At 32.9% G+C, this 21,138-nt stretch overlaps 2 protein-coding genes across 11 annotated transcripts in view; one reads left to right on the forward strand and one right to left on the reverse strand.

The window, feature by feature from the left end:
• LOC141458646 (uncharacterized) overlaps nt 1–17,593 on the forward strand; it is an 85,575-nt gene extending 67,982 nt beyond the window's left edge. For 2 of the 9 annotated variants that reach the window (XR_012461098.1, XM_074136917.1), the window contains exons 2-3: nt 14,188–14,427; nt 14,566–15,918. The gene's annotated coding sequence lies outside the window, so the exon portion shown is untranslated. Of the gene's footprint in view, nt 1–9,114; nt 9,840–9,913; nt 11,672–14,187; nt 14,428–14,565; nt 15,919–16,365 lie in introns of those variants that run through there. The other 7 variants (XR_012461096.1, XR_012461097.1, XR_012461095.1 and 4 more) reach the window with 7 other exon arrangements.
• LOC141458682 (uncharacterized) overlaps nt 7,944–21,138 on the reverse strand; it is a 117,749-nt gene continuing 104,554 nt past the window's right edge. For both annotated transcript variants that reach the window (XM_074136988.1, XM_074136997.1), the window contains 2 exons: nt 15,912–16,005; nt 7,944–9,121 (listed from right to left, as the gene is read on the reverse strand). In XM_074136988.1, the coding sequence (XP_073993089.1) occupies nt 8,131–9,121; nt 15,912–16,005 (1,085 nt within the window). In that variant the 3' untranslated portion in view covers nt 7,944–8,130. The remainder of the gene's footprint in view (nt 9,122–15,911; nt 16,006–21,138) is intronic.

Here is a 21,138-nt window from a genome sequence, read left to right on the forward strand (position 1 = left end):
TACATGTGTGTGTGAGTGTTTTGTGTTTCTATAAATATTATTATTTATGTACATTATTTGGATTTGGTAGATTTTATCTGCAACTAAAAGAAGATAATTTTATTATAAGTTTAAAATAAATATGTATTACCACTACTTCCTTATTATATTTACTTATTTATACTTATGTTCATAGTAATTATATATTTGTAGTTGGGAGAGAAATTTAGCAAAATCTACCATTTTACTTATGATGAATTGATAATTACTCACCTTTTCAACAGTTTGCCTTCGGTTGAGTAAATTTTTTTATTATTGAAAGTGATTTGCGAAATTATTTATTTCGCATTTATTAGCAATCACTTTTTAAAGTGAATCGTTACCAAATTCAAAAAACATATAAGAAAGAATAAAGAAATTAAGATAAATATCAAAATGATTAGCGGGGCAGTTGGTTCCACGGTAATAGAGGTGGGGGTATCACCAGCTTCCGGCTATGAACTCCTTCCTGTGGCAGTCATTACTCCATCCTGCTACAGATCTGCGGATACGGCCCTAGCGTGCGCTCTCTTTTATCATCAGCACACAGATCAAATAACTATTCTCTTTTCATCTAATGCTCCTTTATTTGAGCACTTCCCTGACGTAATTTAAAATGGCAAGAATTTTTAGTACTTTCAAATATAAAGTGTTTCAAATTTCAGTTTAAAATTTGTTTTTCATAATTTCCAAACATACCTATTTTATGGTTGAAGCAGAATATTCAAAAATCAAAAGCTGTTTAGTAGTCTCTTCTATCAAAATCGATTATTACTTCCATTACCAACTAGAATTGGAATCAAGATATTGTAAAAAAAATGGCTTTCTTTCTATCAAAATTACTATTCTACGATCATCACCGAACGAATAAGGAAATATGAATTTTTTGAAAAAATCTATTTCGTTCTTTACGATCTGTATATACATATTTACAATAAGTAAATAGGAAGAATGAAAGATAAGATAGATGGATGCGTGAAAGGCAGGAGGAGAGAAACTACCCAGTGGTAGCACTCTCTACAGGATATAATGATTTTTAGGTCTTCAGACTGCAAGGAAGTCACGAGGCCACTGGCGATTCAGTCGGCGAGTATTGTTGGAGTTGCCAGAGGAGGCGAGAGACTGTACAAGAGGATTGGAGCAAGTGGAGAGAGCAGTATGGAATGTTTGATATTTAGTCTTGGCGAGTTGGTGTACGAAGGGGATGTTGAGGTCGTTATGAAGAGTGAGGTTTGTCACCGTAGAAAGGAGCGTCAGCTATCTGTCGAAGTAGTTATTGTTGAAATGTCTGTACATTCCGTATATTTGTAGGTTTGGCTGAACTAGACCGTAAGTCCACATAGGTTTGAGGATAGTGTTGTATATTAAGCGTTTGAGTTCAATGGGTAATTTGGAGCGTCGTCCAAGAAGTCTGTAAAGGAGTTTCGCACGTTTTGTCATTGCTTGTCTTTTAAGTCTAGTATGTGGGTTCCACGTGAGTCGTTTGTCTATAAAGAGCCCAAGGTGGCGCACCAGATCTGTAAAAGGAAGAGGTCCACCTGTCCTATTCAACAGCAATCCTCTTCCTTGTACAGATTTGAAATTTAAACTATGTATTTTGCCTCTTAGGTTTTTTAGGACTTAAGCTGTGATTGTCACTGCAACCGACAAAAATCGGATAGGAGAAAATTTTACTTTGTTTAAATAAATGTTAATATGGACGAAAACCAAATCCTCTAAGATCAGGGTACTATAGCTTCCGGTTTGGGTTTTGTTGCAATGAGAGGCAGTCGTTAGTTTTCATCACTTAGAAAGGATTATTGGGTAAAAACTGATACACAGATATCTACTTTAAACCCATTAACTTACCAAGGCTGACTCTGTCGTACGATAAGTCTGTAGTTTCGAGTAAACAATACTCTCTCAATTGGTAACGAAAGAAATCAGAATCAGAATTGCGTAGAATTTCAGCTTAGAAGTTCGCGTCCACAAACATTACAATGAGTCATCAAGTCCAAATATTGTCATTATTATCTGGTGACTGCTATGGTTGTTGGCGCCTCTAATTTTTTTTTAGAATTATTTTAATTAAGGCTTGTCAATATCGAAGGTACCTGAGTACCAAGAAAAGTGAGCCCACGTTACAGACGATTTCCAATAATGAGTACTGAGCCTGCTTTGAAGAAAAAAATGCCATCGAAAGCAGGACTCCGACTTCTGAATCCATTAAATTTTCTCTTCTCCTTTCCATCGTAATCTTTCTCTTCCCTCACCCTGGATGTCCACTCGTCCTCCGTTAAGCTACCTTAGTTCTTCCTCGACGTACTCCAGCCATTACATTCTCTTTTATACAACTACTACCTGAGTCTACCAACAGACACCTTCTTTTTAAGGGGTTTTTAGCACAAGTATGGATGAACGCGGAAATTGGATTTCGGAGTGCCCCACTGCTAGAAAAATCTTCAAGAAATTTGTGACAGTTTAATATAATTGAGTTTAGTTTATTAAACCTTGTTATTATAGGAAGATTAAATACTTGTTATTAACAGGCTGAGACCTTTGGGATCTAGGGGTGAACCTTTTCGGGGCCCTACGGAGTACCACCTTAACAAAAGAAAGTAAAAAACTATAACAATAATCATGAGGCATTATACTCCAGTTTTCCCTTGGCGCTTCTACTCTCTAGCCCATAATGTCGCATATGTCAGATTGATATTATAATTAGGTGACCTCTATGAATCCTGTCATTGATTGTACTTATCTTTTATCATTATGCGGAGTGAACTATTGTTATTTTTAGCATGCCTCCATTACCAGATTCACAACTTGGCCCAAAACACAGTTTTGTTGCTAGCCAACAATAAAATGGACACACCAAGTTAAAATGAAAACCATAATCACTCATCCTGAAATAAGGAGAATGGTGTTAACAAGGATTTTATTTAATCCTCGGACATGCGGACCCAGGTATCCACACTCCCAGGTGTCAAGAACATATCTGTGACGTACCAAGGCTTTCCAACTGGGAGCAGTTAAAATGTCCGGGAAGTTAGAATTGCAGAGCAACAGGTGCCTCTTCGCACTAACAAAGGTAATGGGTTTTAGGAGTCTATAGTATGACCATAAAATAGCACTGCAAGACTGCAATAAGATCAGTAGTGACTTATGCTAGTGAGACATTGGTATTGTCTAAGGAAATAGTAAATTTGTTTGGGGATATGGGAAAGAAAGATTTTTAGAGAAGATAATAAGCCCAGTTCGGTTAATTGACTGTACCGATTAAGAAAAAATGAACAGCTTTGCCAGCTTTGCAAAGTTAAGTTAATGTCCAGTATTATTGAATTTGATAAGTTTTGTAAATTCCACAATTTTGTAAAAAATAAAATCAGTTAGATAAATATAAAATAAATCAGAAATTTTTAAACAATCTTATTACACTCTTGGAACGAAATGTGCAATTTTGTTCAAGTAAGACACAGGTAAAGTAACAAACACATTAAGTCTAGTTGATGGTTAAGTAATTTGGTACGTCAGTGTTTTGTCATCCGATGAGATCTAACCTAAACTAACTTTTTAAAAATGCTTAGATTCAAGTTTGAATTAGTAAAAACGCAAAATGATTAGCAAAGATATAATACGGTTGGTATATAAAAGAAAAAAAATACATAAATAAAAATATGGGTTTTGCTAACTTCCATGCTAGGAGGAGACCTCAATATTTTACAGAACCTCCATGCCATAATTCCCTGTTGCGATTTTTTTAAATTTTTGTTTTCTTAATTACTTTTTCATGACGGCCCGCGCGAGCCTATTGCCAGAGCAAGCGTGGAAAGGTTTGGAACACCCATCCTTTCCCTGTTCTGTCGGTGTATTGTCATTGAATTTATTTTTTATGTAAGTGGAAAAAAAAATCCAATTCCACGTAATTACAAGTAAAAAAAATTAAAATAAAAGGTCTGAGAACATTGATTGCTCTACATCTCCCTTGAAATCACTCTATTAGAAATGTTGAAATTGATAGAAGGGAATTTTAAAAGAATTGTCGTAAAGAAAAGATTTAAAAAAACCTTTGAAAGCTGCAGGGTTTATTTCTCTCTTTTGCACATTTTATTTCCTAATACCTTTTATTTACGTTTTCTTTGAACGGTTTCTAGTCATGTAAAAGATCAATATAGTTAATAATAATACGAGTATGTCGACAAGATCAACATAATTTTGATTATGTAATTTAATTTTGAAGAAGTTGAGCTGATTAACATGTTTAGACTCAACGAGAATGCTTCTAATTTTGCAGAATGAATGGTGATATTTCTCTTAAATTGAAATGGGATTGATAGAAACTTCGTTAGAGCAAAACTCAATGTTCGCCCAAATTTTGTATACAGGGTGGTCCATTTAAAACGCACCAATCACTAATAACTTTTTAGGAAAGAGGAATTTCGAAAAAACCCACTAAGTAAACCGTATGTTTCTTTGGGTCTAGTTTTCAAATGATCCACCCCCGATGTTGTATCTTCATTTTTGGCGAAGATACGGCCAAAAACCTGATTGGGGTTTTATAAGGACCAGTGGTTTTGACAATGATTGTGAAAACTACATAAAAAATTGTGAAAAATGGTTTCGATATCCCTAATATTTGTCGAGATATTTAAGATCGAAGTTACAATTTTTTCTATTCGTGAACGGTTTTCAATATTAATTTTCCACCAGAAATACACGTTTTGGGAGATCCTCTGATTGCAAAATATGTTATTTGTGACGCAAAGAAAATAATAATACTAATTGAAGGTTTTAAAACATGTAGCGTAATGTAATGGTTGTGGGTGAATCAGGATAAATTTGTTTTTCCATCAAATAAAAGCAATCATCACATTATTTTAATGCACCCAGTATGCAAGACTTCTTGACCTATGATTACGGTAAGAATATCTTGCCGAGGATAGGCGGGTGTTGGTCTAGTGGTCAAGAGCGTGGCAGGAGATCAAGAATTCGAATCCCGCGAAAGAATTATGGTTTTTTAAGTAATAAGAATGACTGCATACGCGGGATTCGAATTCTTGATCAACTATTATGATTTTTTTACTTTGCGTCGCCAATAACATTTTTTGCAATCAGAGGACCTCTTCCCAAAACGTGTATTTCTGGTGGAAAATTAATATCGAAAACCGGATATCGAAACAGAGTTAACGTCATTTTTCACAATTTTTTATGTAGTTTTCACAATCATTGTCAAAACCACTGGTCCTTATAAAACCCCAATCAGGTTTTTGGCCTTATCTTCGCCAAAAATGAAGATACAACATCGGGGGTGGATCATTTGAAAACTAGACCCAAAGAAACGTACGGTTTACTTAGTGGTTTTTTCGAAATTCAGCTTTCCTTAAAAGTTATTAGCGAGTGGTGCGTTTTAAATGGATCACCCTGTATAAGCAGTGTACTTGAACTCATAGTTGTGAAAATTAAAATTTCAATTAACTAAATAACAGAAAAAAAAAAAAAAAAAAAATGATATTGTATATAAAACAAAAACAAAAAACTTTACAAATTAAAGTTTGTCGACCTGGAGCAGACGTTGCTATTGAAATGATCGCTTAATAGACGGCATCCTGGACTAGGAATATCGCCATCATAATGAGGATATTGCGAGTATGTAATGACATACTGACGGTTGTGATGAACATATATCTCAATTGTGGACCTCAGAATGTTCCACAGCGTACGTGCATTATCACTTTGTCCCATTACTACCACCCAGTACCTTGCGATTTATAGTTTTACCTTAATGCTTCAAACTAAGAACATTTTAAGAAGCTAAAAATCAGGGCCTTCTTTTACTAACTTCACAATTTCTTGTTATTTCACAATTTAAATGTTTGGTACTTGTTTGACCAAAACTAATAAGCGTCACACCATTTACGATTTGCCATTTGTAATAAGTATATTCTTCAGTATTTCTTTTATTTATTTATTTTCTCAGGCTAAATCGGTAAGGAGAATTACTTTCCGCTTAATGTACTGAGAGGATAAAATCGGTAGTTGGACGTTAAGCCCCGCCTGATAAATAGGCGATTACTTTACTCTTCTATAAGTGGAGTACAAAGTTATGGCGCCCTGTCATGTTTCCGAAATTGAAATTACCACGAAAATTTCCGTGTTGAGTAGTTTTCTAATTGGAGGCGAGTCCTCAACATTTACTTGGAGCGAAGCACTTACAGTTCCTCGAGGACAGTTCCTAGATTTTAACAGCGGGACGGAACCTATGCCCCACGGCACCGCAGCCACAAGAGGTTTATTGTGCCTTACAGTTTCTGGATAGTATTAGTACTATCAATCAATCAATATTTATTAGTTTTAAGGCAATTGCCTTATATACATAGTTTGGAGATCGTACAGAGTTATTTTAAATTATATTATGTAAAAGAAATAAAAATGCAATCATCTGTTGAATATCTATACTAAAATATCAATGTTAAAATATCATAGTTTATCTTGTTTACAAAAAATACATTTATATATTAAAATAAAAATTTAAAACAAAAATTTCCAACTACAAAAAAAGAAAAGAAAAAAGTTATCCGTCAACAAATCAAAAATATAAATAAAAATAAAAATAATATAAACTAAATAAATAAATAAAATAAAAGCAGAAAGAAAGAAATAAACAAAAATCTGCATTAAATAATCATCTTCTACATAACCAATAACCAATATTTTTTTAAATTTTAAAGTTTTGATAATAAAATTATAAAGATATCTTATTTTAATTAAAGTGTCAAAATTCAGGATCTTGTGCATCTTTTCCTGTTCACCATCGCTTTCATCATCAAGAAGGTGACCCAAATATTTATTTCTGTAAAAGTCAAATGCTTCGCATTCTAAGAGATAATGAACCAAAGTATCCGAAACGTGGAAGTTACTTAGTCTACAGCTGACAGTTGGAAAAAATTCATACTTAACTTGATTAAGGATAATTCTTGGGAATTTCTTAATAGGCCAATCGGATCTGGAAAATTACTTTCAATAATTTAAAGGGAACATTTAATCTGAGTAATTTATTGTTAGTATCAGTTTATGAGTTTGATTCTATCTAGTCACATCGTGGATTCCTTAGTTTCTGCAGGACTGAAAGAAGCGCTCATCTAGATCAACTAAAGACCTTAAGAATTTACATTTAATTGTTAGAACTTTGTAATATTGTAATTATTTTGCAAAAACCGTTTAACCAGAACTGTTGCAATATTTCCTTTTTACCTAAACTGGAAGAGTTTTGTTTAAAAAATGTTTCTAGAGAAAACTGAAGCTAAAAAGAGGTGCTAAAATACGTAGTTGAATTGTTACATTAATTTTAAAAACGCACCTTTAAGTTTTGGCTATTTACCAAAATGTTTGTTTGCCTCTCTAGGTTGCTTGCTGATGTTTGTCACTCACTTGGCGTGGCTTCAGTACGTGTATTAGTTATGCCTAAGAATTTAATACTTTCATTTCATTATTTCACTTGCCTGTATATTGACCGTAGTATGCCTGCAAATTATCTCTTCCATTAATTTTTCCAGCCATTTACTTGTAGAAAACTTTTCTCCTTTTACAAAAAAGAAAATGTTTTTCCTGGGATAGAACATTGAACTATTGAATAAACACATGGATTTTATACTTACAAGTTATTAAAATATAAATTAATTTATTTCAGAATCTCTAGGGATGACATTTTTCATACTTTATTGAAATCAATAAAAATATTTCCATTTCAAAAAATAAATGTATACTACCTCAATAATAAATATTCAATTTAAGTTGCCGTTCTTATTTTGCTCAAAAATATTTGTTTATATATAAAATTAGTCTTATATTTGGCCACGTCACTGACATAGTGGCTAATTTAAAAATAGCTTAAATAAAAATAATATAATTAATTTGTTAAATTAGGAATGTGTAATTGTACCACTTAATTCTCTTAATTTATTTTGTTGTTTATATCATTTTTATAGTTTTTTTTTTTTTTTAATCATACTTGCGCATTTAATTCATACAATTTGTGTTCAAGTCGTACATTATTTGACGAGTACATCACATAAATAATACAGATCATTTAGGATGGACTTTATTATTTACATAGTTTTGTCACTTACATTTCGTTTATTGAGAACCTGGCCGTAAAGTATCAAGTTCTTTCGGTTCAATATCATCACTTCGTTTCATTGTATCAAAATCACCAAATCCTCTTGAAAATGTATCACCATGGAAGCCCATTGAGTCCATCTCAGGTCGTCTCTTTTTCATAGTTTCAAATTCACCAAAACCACCACCAAATGTATCTCCATGAAATCCCATCGAGTCCATTTCTGGCCGCCGTTTTTTCATTGTATCAAACTCCCCGAAACCACCTCCAAAAGTATCACTGTGGAAGTCCATTGAATCCATTTCTGGCCTTCTTTTTAAAGCATTGCCCATTTCCTTTAGTAAATGGTCTCTTTTCATTGTATCAAATTCGCCAAAACCACCTCCAAAAGTATCGCTATGGAAACCCATAGAATCCATCTCTGGCCTTCTTTTAGTTAGCTCGCTAAATAATTTTTCTCTTTTCATCGTGTCAAATTCGCCAAAACCACCTCCAAAAGTATCACTGTGAAAACCCATTGAATCCATCTCTGGTCTTCTTTTCATAGTTTCAAAGTAGCCGAATCCATTACCAAAAGTATCTCCATGAAATCCAGAAGAATCCATTTCTGGCCTTCTCTTCATTGTTTCAAATTCTCCAAATCCTCCACCGAAAGTGTCACCATGGAAACCCATTGAATCCATTTCTGGCCTTCTCTTACTTTGCATTCTAAATATAAGTCTGGTTAAATCGGAGGCACGTTTAGTTGATTGGCTTCGGCGTTTTCTCATTGTTGTAAAATCTCCGAAATCAGAATGAAATGTGTCACCATGAAAACCAGATGATCCCATTTCCATTCCTCGAACATGTCTTCCGCTCATTATTCTTTTATTTAATGTATCACGTTTTGCAATAGATTTTACATCGTTATCAGCCTCTTTCTCTGCAGAAATGTTCAGCCTTTCCATGCTAATGGACCGCTTCTTTCTCAGACCTCTGAATCCATTCGCCTCTGCTGATTGTCCGTTTCTATAACAAATAAAAACAACGTAGGAATTAATGATTTTATATTTATTAACAACTTATATTCACATATTGTTTGATATCTCATGTATTTATTTCTATTCATGTATTATTATTTACGATTATGAATATCTGTCAGATGGTGCAAATGGCACAAAAAATTCAGCCAAATTTGTAACAACGCGTTTTACAAAATCATACCCAAAATATTTTACTTATTAAAGAAAGAATAATAAAGTATGAAAGGGATTAGTTCAGTGGTTAACGCACTATTCACTTGCGGAGATCCTGGCTTTGAATCCAACTGCAGAGCCGTACATTTTCTTTCCCTAGAAGCCTCTTACAGCTTATTTGGATATGGATTTGGTAATGGATAGTGTAAAACATAAAATTCATCTACAATTTATGATACTCTTCTTCTTTAAGAGTGTATAGTTAGGTATGATTCTCCACTTTTTGAAGTATTTAAAACTTTTAGTAAGAGCTATTGCTAGGTGATTGGCTACAGTGTCTATTCTGAAGGAAGATATAAAAAAGGAAGTGTCATCGGCAAATGGAAAAACAAGGAAAAATGTCACTCAGATTGAGGATTGAAAAGTAATTTAATTCGCAAACTCCTAAAACTAAAATAGAAATACTGACAGACAAAACTCTTGGCCATGGACCGTCTAGCTTTTATATTGTATTTTATATAATTGAAAGTGTAGATAATTTCAATATGAAGGTACATAAATAATTATCATCAATATTTAAACGCTTTTATTTTATATCATCTACACACATGATTACATTTTTCAGAGCTGTAATCGTAAAGTAGTAGGGATAATTCATTTCTCGAAGAATGTGGATAGTGGTGCAAAAGTTACAAGTGAAACTCCCGAATTTAAATTGAGAAGAGAAATACATTTAAATTGTAAAATGAGTTTTTAAAATATTTGTTTACAAGTGAAAAGCCAAAAAGTGAACAATTAGGTAAGCAAATAAAAAAATTTTAAATGTTACATCCAGGTAGGTTGATTATAGTCCCTAATTCAACTAACTTTGTGATCAGTCCACATGATTTTGTTACAAACTACGACTGTGGAGGGAGCTGAAATGAGTTTATGATTATAAATGTCCGGTTTTTAGTAGTATAAAGATTGAACGTCAAAAACAGCAAGAAAAAGCGTAACTTTGAAGCAAACCCAACTTAGACAATTTTTTCTCTTTTTCTATAAAAGATATAATTCCAAAATTTTCTTCAAAATACAGCGCAAATATTCGTTTATAGGAGAGAGTGTACTGGAGTTATCTAACATTGTGGTAAGCAGCTCGTAAAAGTAGTATTTAGCGAACTTAATAGAACTTATTAAATAAGTCATTATGGAATAAGATTTAAAAAAACAACAGAGCTGCAGTAAAAATCCGTCCACTGTATAACAAATTTGCACGTGCTAATAGTACTCCTAAACAATTGTTTGCCAATACAAATTAAATCTCAACAGTCTCTAACGCTAGAAAATTTCTCAATTTGGCTGGCCTTCGAAATTCTATTTTTAGTTTGTTTATGATTACTTTATTAGTTTGTATAGTATATTTAGCTGACCTTTAAAATACTTTTTTGAGTGTTTTCAGATAGAAAGTTATTTTTGCAATCGTTTATCAAGGAACAATGTAAGTGTTTATTTTAATACAAATTTGTATTATGTATAGGTGTATATATGTATATATCTTTGCGCCAAGCAAACTGAACAATTCTTTCGAAAGAGCTATGTGATCGATTCTCGTCGCTTATCAGTAAATGTTCAATGATAACTGGCTGTTCAGTGTACAAAACACTCTTTTTTTTCTTTTTTTTTTTTATATCTTTTATTTGAAATTTACACCTGCACTCGTGCAGTACAATAAGTAAATATGCTGTGCGTACAATAAAAATGGCGTGGCAATCATGAATGATGATCATCCAGTGATGATCTCTTATCCAGTGAACACTCTTAAATCTCATATAAGCTGGTAATAGAGCAAATTATGATTTTGCTCATAGTTAGGATAAATATTTTGTTTTTTGTATGTTTTTAAGTTCCTGAATAAACACTACTATTGTTATTATTATTAGAGCAAATTATTTTATGAGTCACAACCTCAGGAGGCAAATTATGCTTATCATAACTCTTATTTGCAAACGCCTTTTTGAGGAATGATACATGATGCGGTTCAATAGAAATTTGATATAATAATTGAAAATGGTTCTAAAAGAAAATCGTTGGCCGTTGAATTAAGTGAAAATATTATGTATTGGTTTTTCCTTTATCGTAACTGTGTAACACAATCAGCTAATGAAAATATATATCTATAAAAATATTATACACACAACAAACAACAACTGTGAATCGGTTAGTGTGAGAACCAATGTTGCTAATTTGATGGGCTTAGTGCGAGATCATCAGCGCTTCTGCCTACAGAATGGAAGATTTGAGACAAGTTTCACGCAAAGAATTTGCAGAATAGTTTGAAATTTTGCCATGGTCATCCGCAAATCAACCCAACATCTGCGTAATCAAGATCAAGTGAAAACAGGTGCGTCTCTAATGCAAATATAAACCAAGTCGTTTTAATTGTCTCGAAAAGTACTAAATTTAAGTTGTGGGCGGTGGCGCCCATAAAACTTTTCGACACATTTCTATGACTTAGTATTACTTTTTGGTTTAAATTTATAAATTCAAAGTATTTCAATACTTGACATGATTGTTGTTGCACACTGTACTGATGAATATGAATGGTTCCAAAGTGAATGATCAAACCAATTATACATTAAAAAAAATTAGATTCTCACAAACCAACAGTACACAGCAATATTTTAGTTAGTAAAGAAAAAAACTAACAATCTTGCCACCGTAAAGAAATTACATAAAAAACAACTGGCTCAGCACAATAAAGTTCGGCTGGAATGGGTGCCGGGTCATCTGAGGATCAAGGGGAATGAAACAGCCAATTTTCCTGGCCTTTCACTGGCCCGGAACCTGTCCTGGGTATCATCTGGTGTGCAGTTCGTGTGGCTCTTAGAGATCTGGAGAGAGCATGAAAAGAACTGGGTGATGTTCCCTGGGGTCAAACAAGGCAAGAGTATTTTGCCTTGGCTGTGTAAACAAAGAACAGAAGATACTCTGTGCTTGGGCAGAAATCAGATTACTCTGACTACAGGCCTATTCACGAGGCATAGTAGGTTCAGGAAGCATCTGTACAAGGAGCGGCTTATTAGCTCGGAACCGCTGAGCAGATTGTGTCAGGAAGAGGAGCAACCGGCCAACTGTTCCATTGCGCTGCAATCGAGCGGTTGCGCTATGAAATCCACAGGCCCAAAGGAGATAGTAGCGCTAAAAGAACTAGTAGGTAAAGTCCTCTTTAGTAGGGGAGGTTTCGTCTACTAGATCTAAAAAAGGCGAAGGCGCAATAAGTTTCTTGTGGCTGCAGTACCGTGGGGTACAAGTCCCGTCCCTCTTCCAATTCTAAAGAAAAAAATAACAATCTAGCCACCGTAAATAAATTATAAAATTACACTAGCATCATAGTCTCAAGAAATTGGATCTACAAAACTTTAATTTTCCTAGTTCATATTTGACAATGAATCCCCAAGGACCCGACTATTGATCAGAGAGGGGGATTCCTGAATTGATACCACATTATCCATACCTATACGCTTTCAACGTAGTATTGTGTACACAAGAAGTCCCACAAGAATTTGGATTTGATAGAGTAGTGAAAAGCAATGTTCTGGCGGACTGAATTACAAATTATATATTTGTTACAAATTACAGACTGAATTCAGTCTGCACGGACATAGTTATCCTCTACATCATACATAATATATATTACATAATGTAATGTTTTTGATTTGCTTTATAACGCGGACTGTATTTGTTTAATCTGAGAGAAATTTAGCGTAATGCTCTATATGTTCTATGGAAAATATGTTAATATATTTGCTTCCATTTGAACTCAAGAAGTTATAAAAAGACTTCCAAAAGTAATATTAAATTTTAAAAATATATATATATAATTTTTTTAATGGATGATTTTATCTTTAAAAAAAAAAAAAGAAACGTATCTCAAACTTCCTAAAATTATTATTTTTTACTCAATTGTTGCCTAATTGGAAACAGATTGCACTGAATAACAAATAGTTCGATAGTTTTTTTTTTTTTTTACTGGTAAACTATTTTTCAGCATAAGTATTTACGATTAAAAAACTAAAAATAGTGTCGCTTGATGCCAATTTTTTAAAGAAATTCTCCACAAAAATAGAAAATTCAGATAATAAAAAGTATAAGATTAGTTAATAAGCATACCACTAGATCGCTGGTCGATTACTTATATTTACTATATTAATGTACATATACACAAAACCTATTTTTTTTCTAAACTAAACTAATTTTAAACGATAAACTAAAATTAACTTTGAAAAAATGAATCATATTTGTACATGTACTGAAGGTGCTCTACATCTGAGGATTCACTACGGTCAATGTTTTTTCCTCTACTGACTTTCCATCATGGGGCAATAAGCAGTAAAAAAGCTCCAAAAAATTTAAATAATAATAATAATAAATAAGCAACTAAGAGCAAGCAGAACTCAACTGGAGATCTCCATGAGGGAGTCCAATGTTTCGAGCATGTTTTCTTCTATGCTTCCCGTGAAAAATATTGAAACTGTACAGTTTCGGATGGCCTAGATTTTTGTCACAATCTTGAGATATGTAGAGGTTTCTCTGGCGTGTAACCAAAAATTGTTTTTGGTGCTCTAAAGAAAGTTCTTTTTGAAGTTCATCACTTGGAGTATCCTCTAACATGTTTCTATAGCATAAAACTGTAATTAAAGTTTATGTACGAGTATATAGGTACATATATACAGTATACCTATACTCGTATAGGCAGTATTAACTGGCCCGTGATTATTTTGCCTGAAAGTAAACATCAACCTCTCAGGAAGCGTTGGGTTTGACAAGAGGTGCATGTTTGGTGATATAGCATGTATTTTTTTCCATTTAGGAGATAAATTTTTCAAAATTATTTTTTGTATCTTTATTTATTTTCAGAAGTTCGGTACATTTTTGCAACAAATGAACCTGTTGCAATATTACTATATACACTAGCATTTACTTCTTTATCAAGATCACATCGCCACTAGCACTTCAACGATCTTGAAGGATGTCCTGGTAAAGCAGTAAGTTGGGATACTGGAGGGTTCGGATATGAGGAAATTGAAACGTGGAACTTGGCATAGCGGGATTTGGCATCTTCAGAAACAAGGAGATAAGGAGACCTTCTCTACAAAGGTACAGTGAGATACAAAGTAAGGAGCATTAGCATTTCTTTCAGTTTAAGTCTAGTATGTAGATTTTCAAAACCCCTAAAATAAATTTAAAACTCAAAGCTTCTGAGATTATAAAAGAAGGATAATCTACGTATTTCAGAGTCTTCATTCTCTCAGACACGAAGTCATATGAAGTTAATGGTCTGGGTGTCCCGATATTCAGAACAGAAGAATCATGGGAATACAAGAAGACAAGTCAACTTTTTCTGGGAGTGTTGCCATGACGTCCTCAAAAAAATTGACCCATTTACGGCAAAGCATCGCATTATTGCTGCCAAAAAAGCGTGAATAGAAGCATAGCCAAAGCATAGGTGGGTGCAAACTTATAACCAGAAGCAAGCAAAAAACTTCGCTATTACCAACTCAAGTAAGTTTACTACGGTTAATTAAAAAAAGTGGAATGTTAATGCTGACGTTCGTACGTCTTTTGATTAGCCACTGAAGAAAGAATAAACGCTGCACCATGTAAATCTGTCAACGGATAGCCTTTGCAAGATTGAAAGAAAGATGAAGAAACGGGACAAAGCTTTTTGAGTATTCACGGTCAGATTGAAGGATGAGGATGGCTGGGAAATCGGCTTTTTGGAGAAGGAAAACTTGAGCCTTCAAATCCTAAATTCTTGAATCCTTAAACAGATAAATCTAGTGGTTGCCACAACAAACCCTAATACTAATTCCTCGGTGTTTAATTTAAAGTCGAAATTTTACTTGAGAACAAATTTCTTTTCTTATTTTTATAGTATTGTGAAATTTAATTATTTAAATAAAAACTTCTCCTTGAATTATTTTATTTAAAAGTCTTTATTTATTTATGTTGCATTTATTTACCTGAGGATAAAATGAATCTAGATAATTAAAAAGATTCTCTACTTTTTGGTCATGTTAAAAATGTTTTTAATTTTAAGCTTGTAATTTTATAATTTATATTTAGCTTGGTATTTTATATTTTAATTTAGGATTAGAAATTTCCTACTCTTTCAATGGGAATGAGAGGCTTAAACAAATTAATTTATAATTATTTATCTCCCACAAAAATAACTTTCAATAAGTTTACTGAATCACAGAAAATAATGAAGAAAAGAAACAGATCACATGCAGACATTTTTCAGAATTTAAAAAATATTTTAAACCAATTTGATTATTAATTTTAATTGTGCTGACCCAAATTCCTTCTTAGTTAAGAGAGATCTAAATCAAAATTTGAAAGTTTGCTATTTTTTTGTGATTATGTTCTTTATTATTGATGCATTTGTCACTTATGTACCTAGATTTAATTTTTTATATTTCTTAATTTTTTAAGTTATGTTTTACATATTCGAACATTTTTTCGAGAACTTACTAAGAATTAACAACCATTTGCTTAACTAGATAAATAAAACTTAAAATATGACAAACAAAAATCTTTATTATTAATAGTTTAATATCGGGTGAAAGAAATCAACCTACTTGTGAAAACGTTTATTGTACATTTTTGTCCACGATGGATAATAGTCCCCAATTCCATCAAACACGCTTTCATGAAATCCTCTTGAATCGATTTCTGAAACAACAGAAAAATACAGTTTCAGATTTTTCTTATATTATTAAGAAAATCGGACTTTCATTAAATAAAATATTCAAGAGTGTCAAATCAATTTTATCAAGAAAGGTACATTTATTTTGCTTAAAACAAACCCGCTTTTACACATTCACCCAAGTTATGAGCAATGTAAGCATATTTTAAATTAATGAAATTTTAACATAGAAAAGAATACAAAACTCATATTTAACTGTAAAACAGAGCATTTAATTTTAATTACATATTTAATAAGTTTTAACAAAGATTTTAATTCTTACTTCAACCTAGTATTCCGTCCAGATTTAATTTTCAAATAACCACTTTTACCACTTTTGTTTTTAGTTCCTGGAGCGATCATTGGAAGTGGAATGCAACTATGAATGTATGTTGTAAGGGACAGAAGAAAAGTTCTTATTTTTCTCTTTTTTCATATGAGAGAAAGTGTTGTCTTTTTAATTTTTCAAAATCATAAAAGTAAACTGAAATAAATTTGGTATGAACACTTTTACAATTATTCCTAAACAATCCAGCATGACTTCTATTATTTATTGATATTTAGTAAGGGATCACAGAGTTTTGGGAGGGCCACTGAAACTCAAGAGCACAATTATTAAACCTAGACCCTATAAGTCCATTTTACTCTACCAACAGCTCATCCATATGAATGATACTGCAAAGGTGTTCCCGGTAGAAGCTGGATGAAAAAATCTCTGCATATTCTCATGAAAATTTTTCTAAGTACTTAAATAAGCATTAAAGATAGGATAACAGCAACAAAGATTGACTTCCTTTAGTGAGTTTAGTACCAAATAATAAGACAGACTAGATTGAAAAGATGAGTGATTTGCCTCCATATCGCGTCTTACTAGTAACCCTTTCTATAGAATATAGGAATATAGACCATCTAAGATCTTAGAACAATTCCAACACAGCTCTGGTTCAGTAATTGTAGTATTGATTGCATCTTACTTTACAAACTTATTAATACCGTTTGTATTTGTATTTCAAATTTTTCTTACGGGTGAGTTCGGAATAAAAGTTTTAATAATAGTTTTATAATAGTATTAATTTTACCGTTTAAGTATTTTATTTTTAACTTTAGATCTTGTGATACGGTTTATGTTGAGTTAATTATGATACTTTATAAAAACGATAGGTTCCTATTCCAATTATCTTTCTGTTCTGTTTTATTTATGTAATGGTTCTTACATTGGAATTCGAATGTTATTGTTTAATCATACATTATCAAAAGTTTGTAATTATTCTCAATGAGAAGCCTTTGTCTAAGAAGCGATACAGATCGTTTGTTATATCACTCACTGACTCAGGCCTTTAACTGTGTTATTTTATTTTACTCAAAGGTTTTTCAGGAAACCACACTAATGATTTTCTTTGAATTACGTAATATAATGTTTTTTATACCAGTCTATCAATTCTACCACCTTCGAAATAATGTGGTCTCATTTGTATTATCAGTTTAAAGTGAATTGCTTTAATTACAAAAATTGTGAGAACTTAAACCGAATTTCTATTTTCCTGCAATACAGCATCCATAAAGTACAGTGCATTTAATTAAATAACTTAACACAAAGAGAAAGCATCGGTCTTTTTCTTGTGATTTTAAGCACACTTACAGAACTTTCTCTTATTTCAGGTTCTTCGAATCTATTTGTCTGCAACATATACAATTCACTAAGCAGATGTACCTATTTTATTACAATTCTGTGAAATCATTGAAGAAACAACAAAAACAAAAACTCTGTGTCTCATAGTGAGTTTAATCTTCTAGATTAGATGTTATTTGACAAAACTGGAGATAATGCGCACCTTTAAGGGTTTTCAGTATAACTATACGTAATTATACTGAATAGTATCAGTATTTACATAATATTTTCTGGTGCATTATTTTACAATCTCTTAATTATGGTATTGTTAGGTACGTACCTAAAATTCGCCCAGCTTTTACTCGCTGGTTATCTCCTGAATTGAGGACGCTGATTTGGGAAGAAGTTGTATCAATATTTTATTTAACTAATAGAACACAACTCAACTGAGTACTAATTATTTAGAATTTACTTCATTAAAAAACTAAATGCTAAAAAATTTTTAGCTTTTAGAATTATGTTTTTTCGTTCCATCTAACTAGAAGCAGAAGCATTTTATTGTGCTCAAGCTCGGAGATAAGGCTAACATAACTGAATAACTACAGACAGTCCTTTGGCGCCTCAATAGTATTTTCTAAATATTGGAATCAATATCTTTTCTCCGAGCTGAAAATCAATTTAATACGAGTAACATGCTTTTCTCTCAGGACGTTCCACTGTTTTCGATTTGCTTTCTAGTCAGAAATATATCAGGCACACAAGTCGATTCGATATAAATGTTATATTCATATTATGCAGGGTGTCCCAAGCTATATGGATAACGACTTTTTCTCGGAAACTAAGATAGCTAGAAAAAAACTAAAAAATACGTGTTCCCTTAGTTTTTTGTTAGGAATCCAAATTTACTTTGTAAATTTTTTTTCGGTGCTTCCAGAAGCGAGGTACAGGCACCAACTTCATTTTTTTAAATGGAAAGGTGCGGTTTTTATTTCTGAAATAGATTCCTCTATTTTTTTAAAGAAAAAATTACTTGAACGGTTTTTTTCTGTGAGCGATATTTTAGAAATTATGAATGAAAACATGATTCTTATAAGAAATGTCAAAATGATAATATTATAACGGTTTTTTGATTGAATAAGAAGAAAAGTACTATTTTATTATAAATTTTACTCCTCATTAATATTACAGATCATGCTCGAAATGGCCTTCACCATTAGAGATGCATAGACATGCACTTTCCTGCCAATTGCCCCTTACTGCCAAAGAAATAGATTCGGCTTTAACCGACTTACACGTATCTATTATTCTCTGCTTTTGTTCATCAACAGATGCCAACCCGGCTTGATTCAGATTCAGATGTTATATCGATACAGGGAGCGATTCAGTGGCCACCTCGTTCACCGGATTTGACACCTATGGACCTATTTCCTTTGGGGATACCTGAAAAACAAGGAGATTATTCAGAACTTTTTTTCTTTCTTTCCTTATTTCTGGTTACCTAAAAGCATTTCTATATCTAGGTGCATCAGAATCAAGCCGGGTTGGCATCTGTTGATGAACAAAAGCAGAGAATAATAGATACGTGTAAGTCGGTTAAAGCCGAATCTATTTCTTTGGCAGTAAGGGGCAATTGGAAGGAAAGTGCATGTCTATGCATCTCTAATGGTGAAGGCCATTTCGAGCATGATCTGTAATATTAATGAGGAGTAAAATTTATAATAAAATAGTACTTTTCTTCTTATTCAATCAAAAAACCGTTATAATATTATCATTTTGACATTTCTTATAAGAATCATGTTTTCATTCATAACTTCTAAAATATCGCTCACAGAAAAAAACCGTTCAAGTAAATTTTTCTTTAAAAAAAATAGAGGAATCTGTTTCAGAAATAAAAACTGCACCTTCCTATTTGAAAAAATGAAGTTGGTGCCTGTATCTCGCTTCTGGAAGCACCAAAAAAATTTACAAAGTAAATTTGGATTCCTAACAAAAAACTAAGGGAACACGTATTTTTTTAGTTTTGTTCTAGCTATCTTAGTTTCCGAGAAAAAGTCGTTATCCATATAGCTTGGGACACCCTGTATACACAAATTTCGCCAAAGCTTTTGCTAAGTGTAATCGGACTATTCTTATCACCAAACTCCAAGCTTACGGTATACACGGCTTACGAATTAAGAGGTAGGAACCAAATTGTACAGCTAAAATTCTATTTATTTTTTTTGAAGACCCACTCCTGCAGGATCTTGTATAGTGCAGAGCTCCTATTTTGTTGGGCTTCTAATCCTTGATCTAAAGCGCATCCCGATAAAAAGATAAAGATTTCATGCGCAAACCGTTTCGTGTGTTAAAAAGGTTTTTCTTTCTGTATCCTCCTGCACTAACTCTTCAGTCTGCAGCTGGCGTTGACAGCCTTCCTCAGTTGTAACCCTGCTAATGATATCCACTTTAACATTGATAAATGCATAATCACATTTACTAGGAAATTGTCACATTTGTCCTCCATGTTTAAATTGGGTAAAGCTTCGCTAGAGATACCTCTGTCAATGTCCTGGGAATCTCATTTGTCGGAAGCTTGATATTGTTGGGCCATGCTTGCAATATTAAAGCGAACTCCTTTCAGAGATGAGATTGCTCGTTAAAACTCATTTGGAATATACTTGGGACATCTGGTCTCCACCTTACCAAGGGAAATAATTGTTTTAGAATCTGTACACCAGCGATTTCTAATGTGGTTTACTTTTCAGCTCACAAATAATACGATCTCCTTAAATAATAAACAAAATGACCGTTGGCGAAGGATGAGTCTCCACACTGTTCTAAAACGAATTTTCTAGTTTAATAATTAGAAACAAATATCTAAGTGTGACAGTAATAATCTGGCGCAAACACTTGAATGACTTTCTCTGATCGCAATTCAAGTAAACTACTTTGGGCAAAAAAAATCGCTTAAATGGGACTTCAGAGGAACTTCGCTCTGTCTAAAATGGCATTTCCGTTCAATCGACTCTCTTCAAGTTTGGAATTTCGCACACATATTGGATTTCTATCAGTATCAGGCAGTTGAAGAAGCGCACATTTCGCTTAAATGGGACTTCAGAGGAAAGTTTCTTCTCGCCAGAACTGCATTAAGAAACATTTTTCTAGGAAATGTTTTTAAATAAAAGTTATGTATCTACCAAAAATACCAAGCTTTCAGTTAAACTTCTTTGCACTCTCTCTAGTAAGAGGGTCGTTTGAAAAGTCCGTGCAAAAATAAAAACAACTTAATTTTTTGGGGTAAACCTTTTTTATTTTTCAACATAGTCTCCTTTTAGGCTTATACACTTCGTCCAACGCTGCTCTAGTTTGTTCATCCCTTCCGAATAATAGGATTTGTCCAAGTCTGAAAAATAGCCATTCGTTTCTGCAATCACCTCCTCGTTTGAATAAAATCTTTTTCCCGCCAGCCATTTCTTCATATTGGGGAACAAATAGTAGTCCGAGGGAGCCAAGTCTGGAGAATAGAGGGGAT

Source organism: Rhodnius prolixus, unplaced genomic scaffold (assembly GCF_049639745.1).
Source record: "Rhodnius prolixus isolate KJV_2025 unplaced genomic scaffold, Rpr scaffold_1, whole genome shotgun sequence".
NCBI lineage: Eukaryota > Metazoa > Arthropoda > Insecta > Hemiptera > Reduviidae > Rhodnius > Rhodnius prolixus.